The 15,006-nt window shown below is 45.0% G+C and overlaps 1 protein-coding gene across 4 annotated transcripts in view; it reads right to left on the reverse strand.

Annotated features, from left to right (window-relative positions):
- Window positions 1–14,608, reverse strand: part of LOC143815207 (transient receptor potential cation channel subfamily V member 3-like) — a 106,582-nt gene extending 91,974 nt beyond the window's left edge. For 2 of the 4 annotated variants that reach the window (XM_077294212.1, XM_077294211.1), the window contains exon 1: window positions 14,331–14,608. In XM_077294212.1, the coding sequence (XP_077150327.1) occupies window positions 14,331–14,440 (110 nt within the window). In that variant the 5' untranslated portion in view covers window positions 14,441–14,608. The remainder of the gene's footprint in view (window positions 1–14,330) is intronic. The other 2 variants (XM_077294217.1, XM_077294213.1) reach the window with 2 other exon arrangements.
- Between the last annotated feature and the right edge of the window lie 398 nt (window positions 14,609–15,006).

The following is a 15,006-nucleotide window of genomic DNA, read 5'->3' on the forward strand; positions in this document are numbered from 1 at the left end:
TTTTTACCCCACATAAACTGACCTGTGCACTGTGTTTTTGAAATCTGTAAAATGTCAATATCTCTTGCAGGTACGCAGAGTTTTATGTGTGGATATTCCCCACAGAATAACATTAAATGCGGAAAGGTAAAAACTGCGTGTTCTTTTTAAGTGTATTTCTCTATGGAAATTAACTAAAAACTCATGTAATCTGCACAACTGCATCAATATATACACATTTATAAAAACATACACTCAAAAAACACAATAAAAAAAAAATTCAAGTAACCTAATTTACATAATAAGCGCAGAAAATCTGCAACAGCAAAACCTCACCAAAATCTCTATACTCTACAATTATTATTTTTTTTATTATTTATCTCTACTCCTATGATCTGCTTATTATGCAGAAGCAAAGGTTACAGAATAGAGTTTATAGGAGAATATTACCCACATTTTCCCTCACATCAGATCATAAGATTTTTATATCACTGCTGCTAACTTCTGTTATTGTGATGTAGTAAAACACATTCACTCTATAAATGTTTTATAATGTCTCAAATATATATTATTGCCGCACTTGTTGAAAACGAAGGCTTTTATAATGAATATAAAAGGGTGGAGCACATGAAATCCTGCTTTAGGCCGGTTTCACACGTCAGTGGCTCCGGTACGTGTAGTGACAGTTTTCTCACATACCGGAGACACTGACACACGTAGACCCATTCAAATGAATGGGTCTATGCACATACCTGCGTGTTTTCACGGAGCGTGTGTCCGTGTGCAAAACACGGAGACATGTCCGTGTTTCTCCGGCAGCACGGTCCGCAAAGCATCCCGCACATGTGCACACGGAGAACAGCGTGCACTCTCCTCCGTGTGCACGTACCGCTGCATGAGAAACAGCGCTACAGTTAAGCGCTGTCCCCTGCGTGTGGTGCTGAAGCTGGCATTCATCCCTTCTGTCCTGCTCGGGTGAAAGCAGCTTGTCCTGTGTGAGCGGTCACGTGGTACCGCTCATTACAGTGATGAATATGCGGCTCCAAATCTACCAAGACCCGGCCTTCCCTCTAAACTTTAATCTCAAACAAGGAGAAGACTGATCAGAGATGCAGCCAAGAGGCCCATGATCACTCTGGATGAGCTGCAGAGATCTACAGCTGAGTTGGGACAGTCTGTCCATAGGACAACAATCAGTTGTACACTGCACAAATCTGGCCTTTATGGAAGAGTGGCAAGAAGAAAGTCATTTCTCAAAGATATCCATAAAAAGTGTGGTTTAAAGTTTGCAACAAGCCACCTGGGAGACACACCAAACGTGTGGAAGAAGGTGCTCTGATCAGATGAAACCAAAATCGAACTTTTTGGCAACAATGCAAAACATCATTTTTGGCGTAAAGGCAACACAGCTCATCACCTTGAACACACCATCCCCACTGTTAAACATGGTGGTGGCAGAATTATGGTTTGGGCCCGCTTTTCTTTAGCAGGGACAGGGAAGATGGTTAAAATTGATGGGAAGATGGATGGAGCCAAATACAGGACCATTTTTTAACAAAACCTGTTGGAGTCTGCAAAAGACCTGAGACTGGGACGGGGATTTGTCTTCCAACAAGACAATGATCCCAAACATAAGGCAAAATCTGCAATGGAATGGTTCACAAATAAACGTATCCAGGTGTGGCCAAGTCAAAGTCCAGACCTCAATCCAATCGAGAATCTGTGGAAAGAGCTGAAAACTGCTGTTCACAAACGATCTCCATCAAACCTCACTGAGCTCAAGCTGTTTGCCAAGGAAAAATGGGCAAGAATTTCAGTCTCTCGATGTACAAAACTGATAGAGACATACTCCAAGCGACTTGCAGCTGTAATCGCAGCAAAAGGTGGCGCAACAAAGTATTAAGTTAAAGGGGCCGAACTTGTTGTTGATTCTTCATGAAAAATGTACATATGGTATCTTTATGTTTGAAGCATGATATGTGGGAAAAGGTTGAAAAATTCCAAGGGGCCGAATACTTTCACATGGCGCTGTATTATTACGGATCCTGGTCCATTTAGTTCTTCTACCATAATATACTGTATTGGCTATATGGAAATGTGTTTAGTGTTGTGAAATTGGATTCTGGGCTCCCCCGGTGGCCACTTGTGGAATTGAACTTGTGTGCATCATCCCCTCTGTTCACCTGCTCCTATCAGGATGTGGGAGTCGCTATATAACCTTGCTCCTCTGTCAGTTTCTTGCCGGTCAACAATGTAATCAGAAGCCTTCTGTGCTTGTTCCTGCTTCTAGACAACTCCCAGCTAAGTTGGACTTTTGTCCTTGTGTGTTTTTGCATTTTGTTCCTGTTCACAGCTGCTGTTTCGTTACTGTGTCTGGAAAGCTCTTGTGATCGGAAATTGCCACTCTGGTGTTATGAGTTAATGCTAGAGTCTTAAAGGAATTTCTGGATGGTGTTTTGATAGGGTTTTCTGCTGACCATGAAAGTGTCCTTTCTGTCTTCCTGCTATCTAGAAAGCGGACCTCGATTTTGCTAAACCTATTTTCATACTACGTTTGTCATTTCATCTATAATCACCGCCAATATATGTGGGGGCCTCTGTCTGCTTTTTGGGAAAATTTCTCTAGAGGTGAGCCAGGACTGTCTTTTCCTCTGCTAGGATTAGGTAGTTCTCCGGCTGGCGCTGGGCATCTAGGGTTAAAAAACGTAGGCATGCTACCCGGCCACTTCTAGTTGTGCGGCAGGTTTAGTTCATGGTCAGTATAGTTTCCATCTTCCAAGAGCTAGTTCTCATATATGCTGGGCTATGTTCTCTCGCCATTGAGAATCATGACAGTTTGACCGGCCAAAAAAAAGGGTTAAATTACTGGCTGAGAAAGGAGAGAAAAAAGAAGTCTGCTACAATTTTTTTTTTTTTTTTTTCCCTTTAGTTCTGAGTGTGCTCTTAATTGAATCACTTGCTAGTCTGCCTATACTGCAGCCTTCCTCTCTTTCTCTCCTTCTAATCCTTGAATGGCTCTGTGTTCACCTGTTTCAAATGGATCTTCAGAGTGTAGCTACAGGTTTGAATAATCTCGCCACAAAGGTACAAAATTTGCAAGATTTTGTTGTTCATGCACCTATGTCTGAGCCTAGAATTCCTTTGCCTGAATTCTTCTCGGGGAATAGATCTCACTTTCAAAATTTTAAAAATAATTGCAAATTGTTTTTGTCCCTGAAGTCTCGCTCTGCCGGAGACCCTGCACAGCAGGTCAGGATTGTAATTTCCTTGCTCCGGGGCGACCCTCAAGACTGGGCTTTTGCATTGGCACCAGGGGATCCTGCGTTGCTCAATGTGGATGCGTTTTTTCTGGCCTTGGGGTTGCTTTATGAGGAACCTCATTTAGAGCTTCAGGCGGAAAAGGCCTTGATGTCCTTGTCTCAGGGGCAAGATGAAGCTGAAATATACTGCCAAAAATTCCGCAAATGGTCTGTGCTTACTCAGTGGAATGAGTGCGCCCTGGCGGCGATTTTCAGAGAAGGTCTCTCTGATGCCATTAAGGATGTTATGGTGGGGTTCCCTGTGCCTGCGAGTCTGAATGAGTCCATGACGATGGCTATTCAGATCGATAGGCGTCTGCGGGAGCGCAAACCTGTGCACCATTTGGCGGTGTCTACTGAGAAAACGCCAGAAAATATGCAATGTGATAGAATTCTGTCCAGAAGCGAGCGGCAGAATTTTAGACGAAAAAATGGGTTGTGCTTCTATTGTGGTGATTCAACTCATGTTATATCAGCATGCTTTAAGCGTACTAAGAAGCCTGACAAGTCTGTTTCAATTAGCACTTTACAGTCTAAGTTTATTCTATCTGTGACCTTGATTTGTTCTTTGTCATCTATTACCGCGGACGCCTATGTCGACTCTGGCGCTGCTTTGAGTCTTATGGATTGGTCCTTTGCCAAACGCTGTGGGTATGATTTGGAGCCACTGGAGGCTCCGATACCTCTGAAAGGGATTGACTCCACCCCATTGGCTAGTAATAAACCACAATACTGGACACAAGTGACTATGCGTGTTAATCCGGATCACCAGGAGGTTATTCGCTTTCTGGTGCTGTATAATCTACATGATGTTTTGGTGCTGGGATTGCCATGGCTGCAATCTCATAACCCAGTCCTCGACTGGAGAGCTATGTCTGTGTTAAGCTGGGGATGTAAAGGAACTCATGGGGACGTACCTTTGGTTTCCATTTCATCATCTATTCCCTCTGAGATTCCTGAATTCTTGTCTGACTTTCGTGACGTTTTTGAAGAACCCAAGGTTGGTTCACTACCTCCGCACCGGGAGTGCGATTGTGCCATAGACTTGATTCCGGGTAGTAAATACCCTAAGGGTCGTTTATTTAATCTGTCTGTGCCTGAACACGCTGCTATGCGAGAATATATAAAGGAGTCCTTGGAAAAGGGACATATTCGTCCTTCGTCATCTCCCTTAGGAGCCGGTTTTTTCTTTGTGTCTAAGAAAGACGGCTCTTTGAGGCCGTGTATTGATTATCGACTTTTGAATAAAATCACGGTTAAATATCAATATCCGTTACCACTGCTTACTGATTTGTTTGCTCGTATAAAGGGGGCCAAGTGGTTCTCTAAGATTGATCTCCGTGGGGCATATAATTTGGTGCGAATCAAGCAGGGGGATGAGTGGAAAACCGCATTTAATACGCCCGAGGGCCATTTTGAGTATTTGGTGATGCCTTTTGGTCTTTCAAATGCCCCTTCAGTCTTCCAGTCCTTTATGCATGACATTTTCCGCGATTATTTGGATAAATTTATGATTGTTTATCTGGATGATATTCTGATTTTTTCGGATGACTGGGACTCTCATGTCCAGCAGGTCAGGAGGGTTTTTCAGGTTTTGCGGTCTAATTCCTTGTGTGTGAAGGGTTCTAAGTGTGTTTTTGGGGTTCAAAAGATTTCTTTCTTGGGATACATTTTTTCCCCCTCTTCCATCGAGATGGATCCTGTCAAGGTTCAGGCTATTGGTGATTGGACGCAACCCTCCTCTCTTAAGAGTCTTCAGAAATTTTTGGGCTTTGCTAACTTTTATCGTCGATTTATTGCTGGTTTTTCTGATGTTGTAAAACCATTGACTGATTTGACCAAGAAGGGTGCTGATGTTGCTGATTGGTCCCCTGATGCTGTGGAGGCCTTTCGGGAGCTCAAGCGCCGCTTTTCTTCCGCCCCAGTGTTGCGTCAGCCTGATGTTGCTCTTCCTTTTCAGGTTGAGGTCGACGCTTCTGAAATCGGAGCTGGGGCGGTGTTGTCGCAGAGAAGTTCCGACTGCTCCGTGATGAGACCTTGTGCTTTTTTTACCCGTAAATTTTCGCCCGCCGAGCGGAATTATGATATTGGGAATCGGGAGCTTTTGGCCATGAAGTGGGCTTTTGAGGAGTGGCGTCACTGGCTTGAGGGGGCCAGACATCAGGTGGTGGTATTGACTGACCACAAAAATTTAATTTACCTTGAGTCTGCCAGGCGCCTGAATCCTAGACAGGCGCGCTGGTCGTTGTTTTTCTCTCGGTTTAATTTTGTGGTGTCGTACCTACCGGGTTCTAAGAATGTTAAGGCGGATGCCCTTTCTAGGAGTTTTGAGCCTGACTCCCCTGGTAATTCTGAGCCCACAGGTATCCTTAAAGATGGAGTGATATTGTCTGCCGTTTCTCCAGACCTGCGGCGGGCCTTGCAGGAGTTTCAGGCGGATAGACCTGATCGTTGCCCACCTGGTAGACTGTTTGTTCCTGATGATTGGACCAGTAGAGTCATCTCTGAGGTTCATTCTTCTGCGTTGGCAGGTCATCCTGGAATCTTTGGTACCAGGGATTTGGTGGCAAGGTCCTTCTGGTGGCCTTCCCTGTCACGAGATGTGCGAGGCTTTGTGCAGTCTTGTGACGTTTGTGCTCGGGCCAAGCCTTGTTGTTCTCGGGCTAGTGGATTGTTGTTGCCCTTGCCTATCCCGAAGAGGCCTTGGACGCACATCTCGATGGATTTTATTTCGGATCTGCCTGTTTCTCGGAAGATGTCTGTCATCTGGGTGGTGTGTGACCGTTTCTCTAAGATGGTCCATCTGGTTCCCTTGCCTAAGTTGCCTTCTTCTTCCGAGTTGATTCCTCTGTTTTTTCAAAATGTTGTTCGTTTGCATGGTATTCCTGAGAATATCGTTTCTGACAGAGGGACCCAATTCGTGTCTAGATTTTGGCGGGCATTCTGTGCTAGGATGGGCATAGATTTGTCTTTTTCGTCTGCTTTCCATCCTCAGACTAATGGCCAGACCGAGCGGACTAATCAGACCTTGGAGACATATTTGAGGTGTTTTGTGTCTGCGGATCAGGATGATTGGGTTGCTTTTTTGCCTTTGGCGGAGTTCGCCCTCAATAATCGGGCCAGCTCTGCCACCTTGGTGTCCCCGTTTTTCTGTAATTTGGGGTTTCATCCTCGATTTTCCTCCGGTCAAGTGGAATCTTCGGATTGTCCTGGAGTGGATGCTGTGGTGGAGAGGTTGCATCAGATTTGGGGGCAGGTGGTGGACAATTTGAAGTTGTCCCAGGAGAAGACTCAGCTTTTTGCCAACCGCCGTCGTCGTGTTGGTCCTCGGCTTTGTGTTGGGGACTTGGTGTGGTTGTCTTCTCGTTTTGTCCCTATGAGGGTTTCTTCTCCTAAGTTTAAGCCTCGGTTCATCGGCCCGTACAAGATATTGGAGATTCTTAACCCTGTGTCCTTCCGTTTGGACCTCCCTGCATCCTTTTCGATTCATAATGTTTTTCATCGGTCATTGTTGCGCAGGTATGAGGTACCGGTTGTGCCTTCCATTGAGCCTCCTGCTCCGGTGTTGGTTGAGGGTGAGTTGGAGTACGTTGTGGAAAAGATCTTAGACTCTCGTGTTTCCAGACGGAGACTCCAGTATCTGGTCAAATGGAAGGGATACGGTCAGGAGGATAATTCTTGGGTCACTGCCTCTGATGTTCATGCCTCCGATCTTGTCCGTGCCTTTCATAGGGCTCATCCTGATCGCCCTGGTGGTTCTGGTGAGGGTTCGGTGCCCCCTCCTTGAGGGGGGGGTACTGTTGTGAAATTGGATTCTGGGCTCCCCCGGTGGCCACTTGTGGAATTGAACTTGTGTGCATCATCCCCTCTGTTCACCTGCTCCTATCAGGATGTGGGAGTCGCTATATAACCTTGCTCCTCTGTCAGTTTCTTGCCGGTCAACAATGTAATCAGAAGCCTTCTGTGCTTGTTCCTGCTTCTAGACAACTCCCAGCTAAGTTGGACTTTTGTCCTTGTGTGTTTTTGCATTTTGTTCCTGTTCACAGCTGCTGTTTCGTTACTGTGTCTGGAAAGCTCTTGTGATCGGAAATTGCCACTCTGGTGTTATGAGTTAATGCTAGAGTCTTAAAGGAATTTCTGGATGGTGTTTTGATAGGGTTTTCTGCTGACCATGAAAGTGTCCTTTCTGTCTTCCTGCTATCTAGAAAGCGGACCTCGATTTTGCTAAACCTATTTTCATACTACGTTTGTCATTTCATCTATAATCACCGCCAATATATGTGGGGGCCTCTGTCTGCTTTTTGGGAAAATTTCTCTAGAGGTGAGCCAGGACTGTCTTTTCCTCTGCTAGGATTAGGTAGTTCTCCGGCTGGCGCTGGGCATCTAGGGTTAAAAAACGTAGGCATGCTACCCGGCCACTTCTAGTTGTGCGGCAGGTTTAGTTCATGGTCAGCATAGTTTCCATCTTCCAAGAGCTAGTTCTCATATATGCTGGGCTATGTTCTCTCGCCATTGAGAATCATGACAGTTTAGCAGGAATGAAGTTGAGACTTTTTTGCATTGTAGAATTAAAACAAAATTATACATTCTCTTGTTTGTGAACCAAATGCACTGAACTTGGTGACCTCGGGGCATAAGATGTTATTAGAGGGGTTCTCCATAAGAACATAAATATACCAAGGATAATACTGTTCTAGAAAAGCTCTAATAACATTTCCGTTGAACTTTGTCCTTGAATCCTGATCTCAGGCCTCGCCTTATATCATGATTCAAGGACAGAGTGAGGTTGCAGCTTTACATGGAGAAGAGTTGGGATTTTTTTTTTACATCACATCTAGGGGAGCTTCATAGACACATCTGGAATGAGCTTTATTAACCCTCCAAGAGTACTCCTTTAACTCTTTTCTATTGCGGCCATTTATTTGCTTTGCTGTCTTCCTTGAGTCATCGTGTTTTTATGGCGTACCCTAGGTGGTAAAAATGACCTGGTAACATTATTCTGCTGGTCAGTACAATTTGTTGACACCAGAGATGGGAGGATCAATTTGAAGGACTCTGGTCTACTGGCCAGATCTGTATTCTGTGACTGCTGGATGAGAGGTCTGCTAATTACCTTACCGCCCTGCATTCCCAGCTCTCCTTTTGATTAGCCAGACTGGCGAGATGTTGTGTGTGTCAGGCTGCGTTGAAAGATCAGGAGTACACAGCTCCCCACCCAGCTAACTTCCTGATTAATGAGCAGTGGATGTTCCTTCTTGATCGACAGTTTTGACCAGCAGCATAGTTGCACCCCTAATTTAAACAGTGCACTCTCTGATGCTGCTATACGAAGAAACTTTTCATATGTGACATTGGAAGTATAATGGATCTAAAGCCAGTTGGGACCAGAAGTTAATAGTTCACTCCAACAATCCCAGCCAGCTTTTGTGCACAGCTTACAACCTCTATTGGGGAGAGCTTATAGGCACCGCACATATTTAGCTGCCGCTGTTGTACCCCGATAATAGCCGGTCCCTTGGACGAACAATAAAAAGCAATTACCAGCAATGAAGATCAGATTAACCTTTTAAGGCAGACCTGCACAACATAGGGTGAACCAGTAGACACCGGATAACAAAACACTTTGGAGCATCACATAAAGCCCCACCCACAGGCCCGCCCACAGCCCCAGCCAGAGGCCGCTCCAAAGCACGAGAATCTCATTAACTGAAAACTGCAAATAAAGATTAAACAACAAGCACAAGATGGATTTCATCAACCAAGGTATCATTTTAACCAGTACAACGGCGCCGACCTGACAGTGTCTGTAGTTTACTGTGCAAATGGACCGGTAGGACCATGGGGTACTGGGGCTGGGTCCGACGGTTCTTAAGGGGGTTGTCACGGCAGCAGTGACCTGGTCCGTGGCCCTGGATGTCCAATAAAAATTAATGAAATGAAGGGGAAATAAAGTCTACAGTGAGTTAGTTCATGACAACACCTGTGGTGTTGGGCAATGGATTGCCGACACTGCTTAAGGGGACCGCTGAGGCCATTAGTGATGTAGCTGGGATGGTTCTGCTCCCCACAGGTGGAGTGGGGCCTCAGGGTGATCGGTATAGTTGGTTAGGGATCGTAGACGATGGGGTGTAGGATTGAGGGTGTGGGAAACGACTGGAGGACACAAGGACTGCAGTTTCCTTTACTTTTACTTGTTAGTTGCAGGTGCAGTCTAGGGCATGGGTAAAAGGTGATGATGGGGTCCGGGCAACCTGGAAGCAACTTGGAATCCATCTAGACAGGTGGATTTGGAGGCCTACCTTCTGCGCTATTTTCTTAAATCTTTGCTGCTTTAAGCTCTGCTCAAGTTCCTCTCCTGCGTGTTGCTTCTAACCTGTATGGCAGACAGCTGAAGTGCCTCCAGGCGTTCAGTGTGGCCAGTGAGCATACAGTCCCCTGCCCTCCAGATTCGGCTGTCGGGTCGTACAGCACCCACACAGCCAAGGACTCTGGTGTCCTATTTTGTCAGCGCTATGTTCTGGGATGATAGTGGCTACAGCTACACTCCCTAGGTTCTCGCCGACTTGCCTCCTCTCCTCTCATTCTCAGACTCCACACTAGACTGACTAACTCTGCCTCCTGGCCAGAACTTATAGGGAAGCTCCCCTGAAACCGGGTGTTAGAGCTCCCCCTTCTGGTCTGGAGTCAGGAAGGTGTTGGATGCTGGTATTACCTGGTAAGGGGACCTCTCAATGCTTCCAGGCATGACATTGCCCCCTGTGAGGGAGGAAATGCCACTGTGGCAACCGGACTCCTGGGGTGCCACACACAATCATGCTGACAGGACAGGTTCCCTTTAAGACCAAAAGACAAGGAAATAATAGAAACTCATGAAAGAAATAAGAGAAACTCATGAAACAGGAAAATCCAGTAGGTTACCTAAAGTGAACTGATATATATTTAACCCTGATTTATTCTTGAATCTACTTACATGTACAGATGTGTCCATGCTTTTTCTTGAACTGTGTTAACATATATAATTTGTTGTGATACCAATTTAATATGACTACACGCAATCCAGTAGAAAACATGCACGTTAATAAATATGCTTGTAACCTGGGTGTCCGTGGGTGGTGGATGACTGATAACTGACATCTGGCAAGGCATCTGTTGGACATATGCATTTTGTTAAATGTATTTTTATATGCACATTATGTATTTTTTAACATGTTGTAACATTTCTTTGGATATGTTGGGTTTAGAAACAAGCGAAGGAAGGACACATCTGTGTTATGGACCTGGTGGTTAGGAGCGCCCGGAATGACCTGATGGTTAAACTGAAAAACAGGACAAGCTCTGGGAAGTGGGAGCTCTGCTGACCGCAAACCCTAATCCTATCACACACACTAGAATTAGCCGTGGAGCGTGCCTAACTCTGCCTAGACGCCTCTTCACAGCCTAAGAGCTAACTACCCCTAAAGATAGGAAATAAAGCCTTACCTTGCCTCAGAGAAATTCCCCAAAGGAAAAGGCAGCCCCCCACAAATATTGACTGTGAGTTAAGAGGAAGGTCACAAACACAGGAATGAAACAGGTTTCAGCAAAGGAGGCCAGTCTTACTAAACAGACCGAGGATAGAAAAGGGATTTTTGCGGTCAGCACAAAAAACTACAAAAAACCACGCAGAGTGTGCAAAAAGACCCCCGCACCGACTCACGGTGCGGAGGTGCCACTCTGCAACCCAGAGCTTCCAGCTAGCAAGACAATATCATGATAGCAAGCTGGACTAGAACTTAGCAAGTACTAAGAAACATATTCAGTACACAAATGAACAACAAATAAACTAGCAGGGACTTAGCTTCTGCTGGTGTAGACAGGTCATCAGAAAGATCCAAGAGAGATCTGAACCAGTACTGATACATTGACAGCTGGCATCAAGTAACGATCTGAGTGGAGTTAAATAGAGAAGCCAGCCTAGTCATAAACGAGGGCAGCTGAAGAAGCAACTTCAAGACCAGCAGCTCCACTTACAGCCACCAGAGGGAGTCCACAGACAGAACTCACAGAAGTACCATTCATGACCCCAGGAGGGAGTTCGAGAACGGAATTCACAACAGTACCCCCCCTTGAGGAGGGGTCACCGAACCCTCATCAGAGCCCCCAGGCCGATCAGGACGAGCCAAATGAAAGGCACGAACTAGATCGGCAACATGGACATCGGAGGCAACAACCCAGGAATTATCCTCCTGACCATAGCCCTTCCATTTGACCAGATACTGAAGTTTCCGTCTCGAAATACGAGAATCTAAAATCTTCTCCACCACATACTCCAATTCCCCCTCGACCAACACCAGAGCAGGAGGGTCAACGGAGGGAACCATAGGCGCCACATATCTCCGCAACAACGACCTATGGAACACATTATGGATGGCAAAAGAAGCTGGAAGGGCCAAACGAAATGACACAGGATTAAGGATTTCAGAAATCTTATAAGGACCAATGAACCAAGGCTTAAACTTAGGAGAAGAAACCTTCATAGGAACATAACGAGACGACAACCAAACCAAATCCCCAACACGAAGTCGGGGACCAACACAGCGACGGCGGTTAGCGAAACGTTGAGCCTTCTCCTGGGACAATGTCAAATTGTCCACTACGTGAGTCCAAATTTGCTGCAACCTGTCCACCACAGAATCCACACCAGGGCAGTCCGAAGGCTCAACCTGCCCCGAAGAAAAACGAGGATGGAAACCAGAATTACAAAAAAAAGGCGAAACCAAAGTAGCCGAACTGGCCCGATTATTAAGGGCAAACTCAGCCAATGGCAAGAAGGTCACCCAATCATCCTGATCAGCAGAAACAAAGCATCTCAGATAGGTTTCCAAAGTCTGATTGGTTCGTTCGGTTTGGCCATTTGTCTGAGGATGGAAAGCCAAAGAAAAAGACAAATCAATGCCCATCTTAGCACAAAAGGACCGCCAAAACCTTGAAACAAACTGGGAACCTCTGTCCGACACAATGTTCTCCGGAATGCCTTGCAAACGAACCACATGCTGGAAAAATAATGGAACCAAATCAGAGGAGGAAGGTAATTTAGGCAAGGGTACCAAATGGACCATTTTAGAGAAGCGATCACAAACCACCCAGATGACCGACATCCTTTGAGAGACAGGGAGATCTGAAATAAAATCCATGGAAACATGCGTCCAAGGCCTTTTCGGGACCGGCAAGGGCAAAAGCAACCCACTGGCACAAGAACAGCAGGGCTTCGCCCGAGCACAAGTCCCACAGGACTGCACAAAAGAACGCACATCCCGTGACAAGGAAGGCCACCAAAAGGACCTAGCCACCAAATCTCTGGTACCAAAAATCCCAGGATGACCAGCCAACACCGAACAATGAACCTCAGAGATAACCCTACTAGTCCATCTATCAGGGACAAACAGTTTCTCCGCTGGACAACGGTCAGTGATTCTGAGGCTGTTTTTTTCATGACACATTGTATTTCATGTAAGTGGTTAACTTAAATCAATATAATTTGCATTTACTCATGAAAGTATCTAAAGTTTGATGGAAATGTAAAAAAATTAGCAATTTTCTAACTCTGCATTTGTATGCCCTTAAACCAGATAGTCAGATACCCTTTAACCAGATAGCACATAAAATAGTAGATAACATTTACCGTATGTCTATGTTATGTCAGCATCATTTTTTTAATCTTTTTTTGTTAGGATGTTAAAAAGCTTAGAAGTTTAGAATTCTCTTTTTTTTAATGAAATGTACAAAATCTGTTTTTTTGTGTGACCACTTCACTTTTGAAATGACTTAGTTGGGCCACAATATTGACCGTAGCATCTAGAGGGTTAATCAGCCAGGGACAGAACTGGCTGTCAGTGAAGTCCAGCTTCCATGGTGTTCGCGCCGGGCACCGGTTCTGTACCTGCGCAACCACCTGGATGTACTGGTGCGCTCTTTAACGGCAACACCACCTTAGAAAGTAGAGTGTACCAGTACATGTAATGTTGGGAAGAGATTACAAACATGCAATTACTGTATATCTTCTCTGAGGCAGAAAAGAGAAATGTGCCACAAAGTCATCATACCAAGAACAATCTGGTACAATTTTTGTCTTTTTAGCTCATTCTTAAATTAATTTGTCCTATGAAAGTATTGATAGAACTCCTCCAATATTTGTAATTATTAAAAGGGTTGTCCAGACGTGGGGTTCTAGGTTACTGCAGACTTGTGAATCCTCACAGCGCGCACACTTGCATGACTGCAAGTATGTGATTTGCATATATGTGGACACATGTCGATTAGTAGTGCGCGGTTTTGATCAATACAAGTAAATTGAGCGATGCCAGACACGTCTAGTTGAAATGTGGCCAGAAGTCTACAAATTGCCCTCTCCCGACGCTGGCATCGGAGAATCCTGGCAGCACAGATTGTGCGCACTGTGAGGAGGCACAAGTCTGCAGTCACATTGAATGTCTACAGCCATGAACCCCAAGCTTGGACAACCTGTTTAACCCAGCAAAACACACAAAAAATCAAAAGAAAATACAACCAGAATAAACTCAGCCTAATATAGATACAAAATACTTTATTCTAGTCATTCAAGAGAAACAATTTCATTTTATCCTTTTGTTTTAGCAATAGACACAAGTAAGTCCCATTATTGGCCATATTAGTAGACATTGTCAGGTCTGCAATCTGTGATGGACCCCAGTAGTCTCACTACGTCTCCATTGAAATAGTATAAAGTAGTAAAGGGTTCCCTGAAATATGCACTTTGAAGGTCTATTCTCAGCATGTTCAATCAGCTAAGGTCTGGGAGCCCCAGAGAGCAGCACAATTTAGGGGCTGTTGGGTTCCTGGTAAGGTGTTGCCGGTTTTATTGCATACCAGGCATCTTTTCTATGTAGAGGCGGCTGTACCAGGTAATTCAGCTCAGTACCAATTACTAAAATGCTGCAGTATCAGGTATCAAAACAAAACTGTCCCTGTAACCCTAACCATAATCCTAAAATCACGAGTTCAGAAGGTTTATAGAAGTTGAATATGGATACCTACCATACTGTAATGTTGGAGTCCATAGGTTTGGAAAGCACAAGAGAAAAATTGGCAATAGGAGAAGTTACATCTTCTGCGGACTCAGAGGGAGCAGAGATCTCAGAAGTCATTTTGTCAGCTTGTAATAATAAGGAGCGTGCACTTAATATATCGGTGACGAAGCATCCAGCTTATCGTACTGAGCAATCCATTGCCAGCACTGTATCTTGGAAGCGCTCTCTAGTATGTGATAAACCTGGTAAGCGTACACACAAGTGGAGTGACGGGGGAAGGATCAGCCTCTGACTGATCTAACCTGTTCTATGGCTCATGTGGTGGTGTTTCCTGACACACCTTGACAGGAAAATTGCCTCTAACAATGTGTCTGACTCCTGATTATTTTCAGATTCCTCCGCAGATTCAGTATAACTGATGCACCAGGCGATCCCACTGGACTACATTATAAAGCTGGGTAATAAACAGCATGCTGTTTGGGGAAAAAAGGTGATGAGAACTCATTGCTAAGCCTCTGAGTTAAAGGAGTTATCCAGAACTTTTTTTTTTTACTATGGGCCTAAAAACTAACACACAAGTAGTTGATAACAGAGTCATCTCCCTGCCTGGTCTACCCAGTGCCGGTTCAGAGCAGTAACCAATCACTTCCGCTGGCGATTCAGCTGCTGAATGTCAACAGAGC

The sequence above is a fragment of the Ranitomeya variabilis genome, chromosome 3 (assembly GCF_051348905.1).
Source record: "Ranitomeya variabilis isolate aRanVar5 chromosome 3, aRanVar5.hap1, whole genome shotgun sequence".
In the NCBI taxonomy this organism is placed as follows: domain Eukaryota; kingdom Metazoa; phylum Chordata; class Amphibia; order Anura; family Dendrobatidae; genus Ranitomeya; species Ranitomeya variabilis.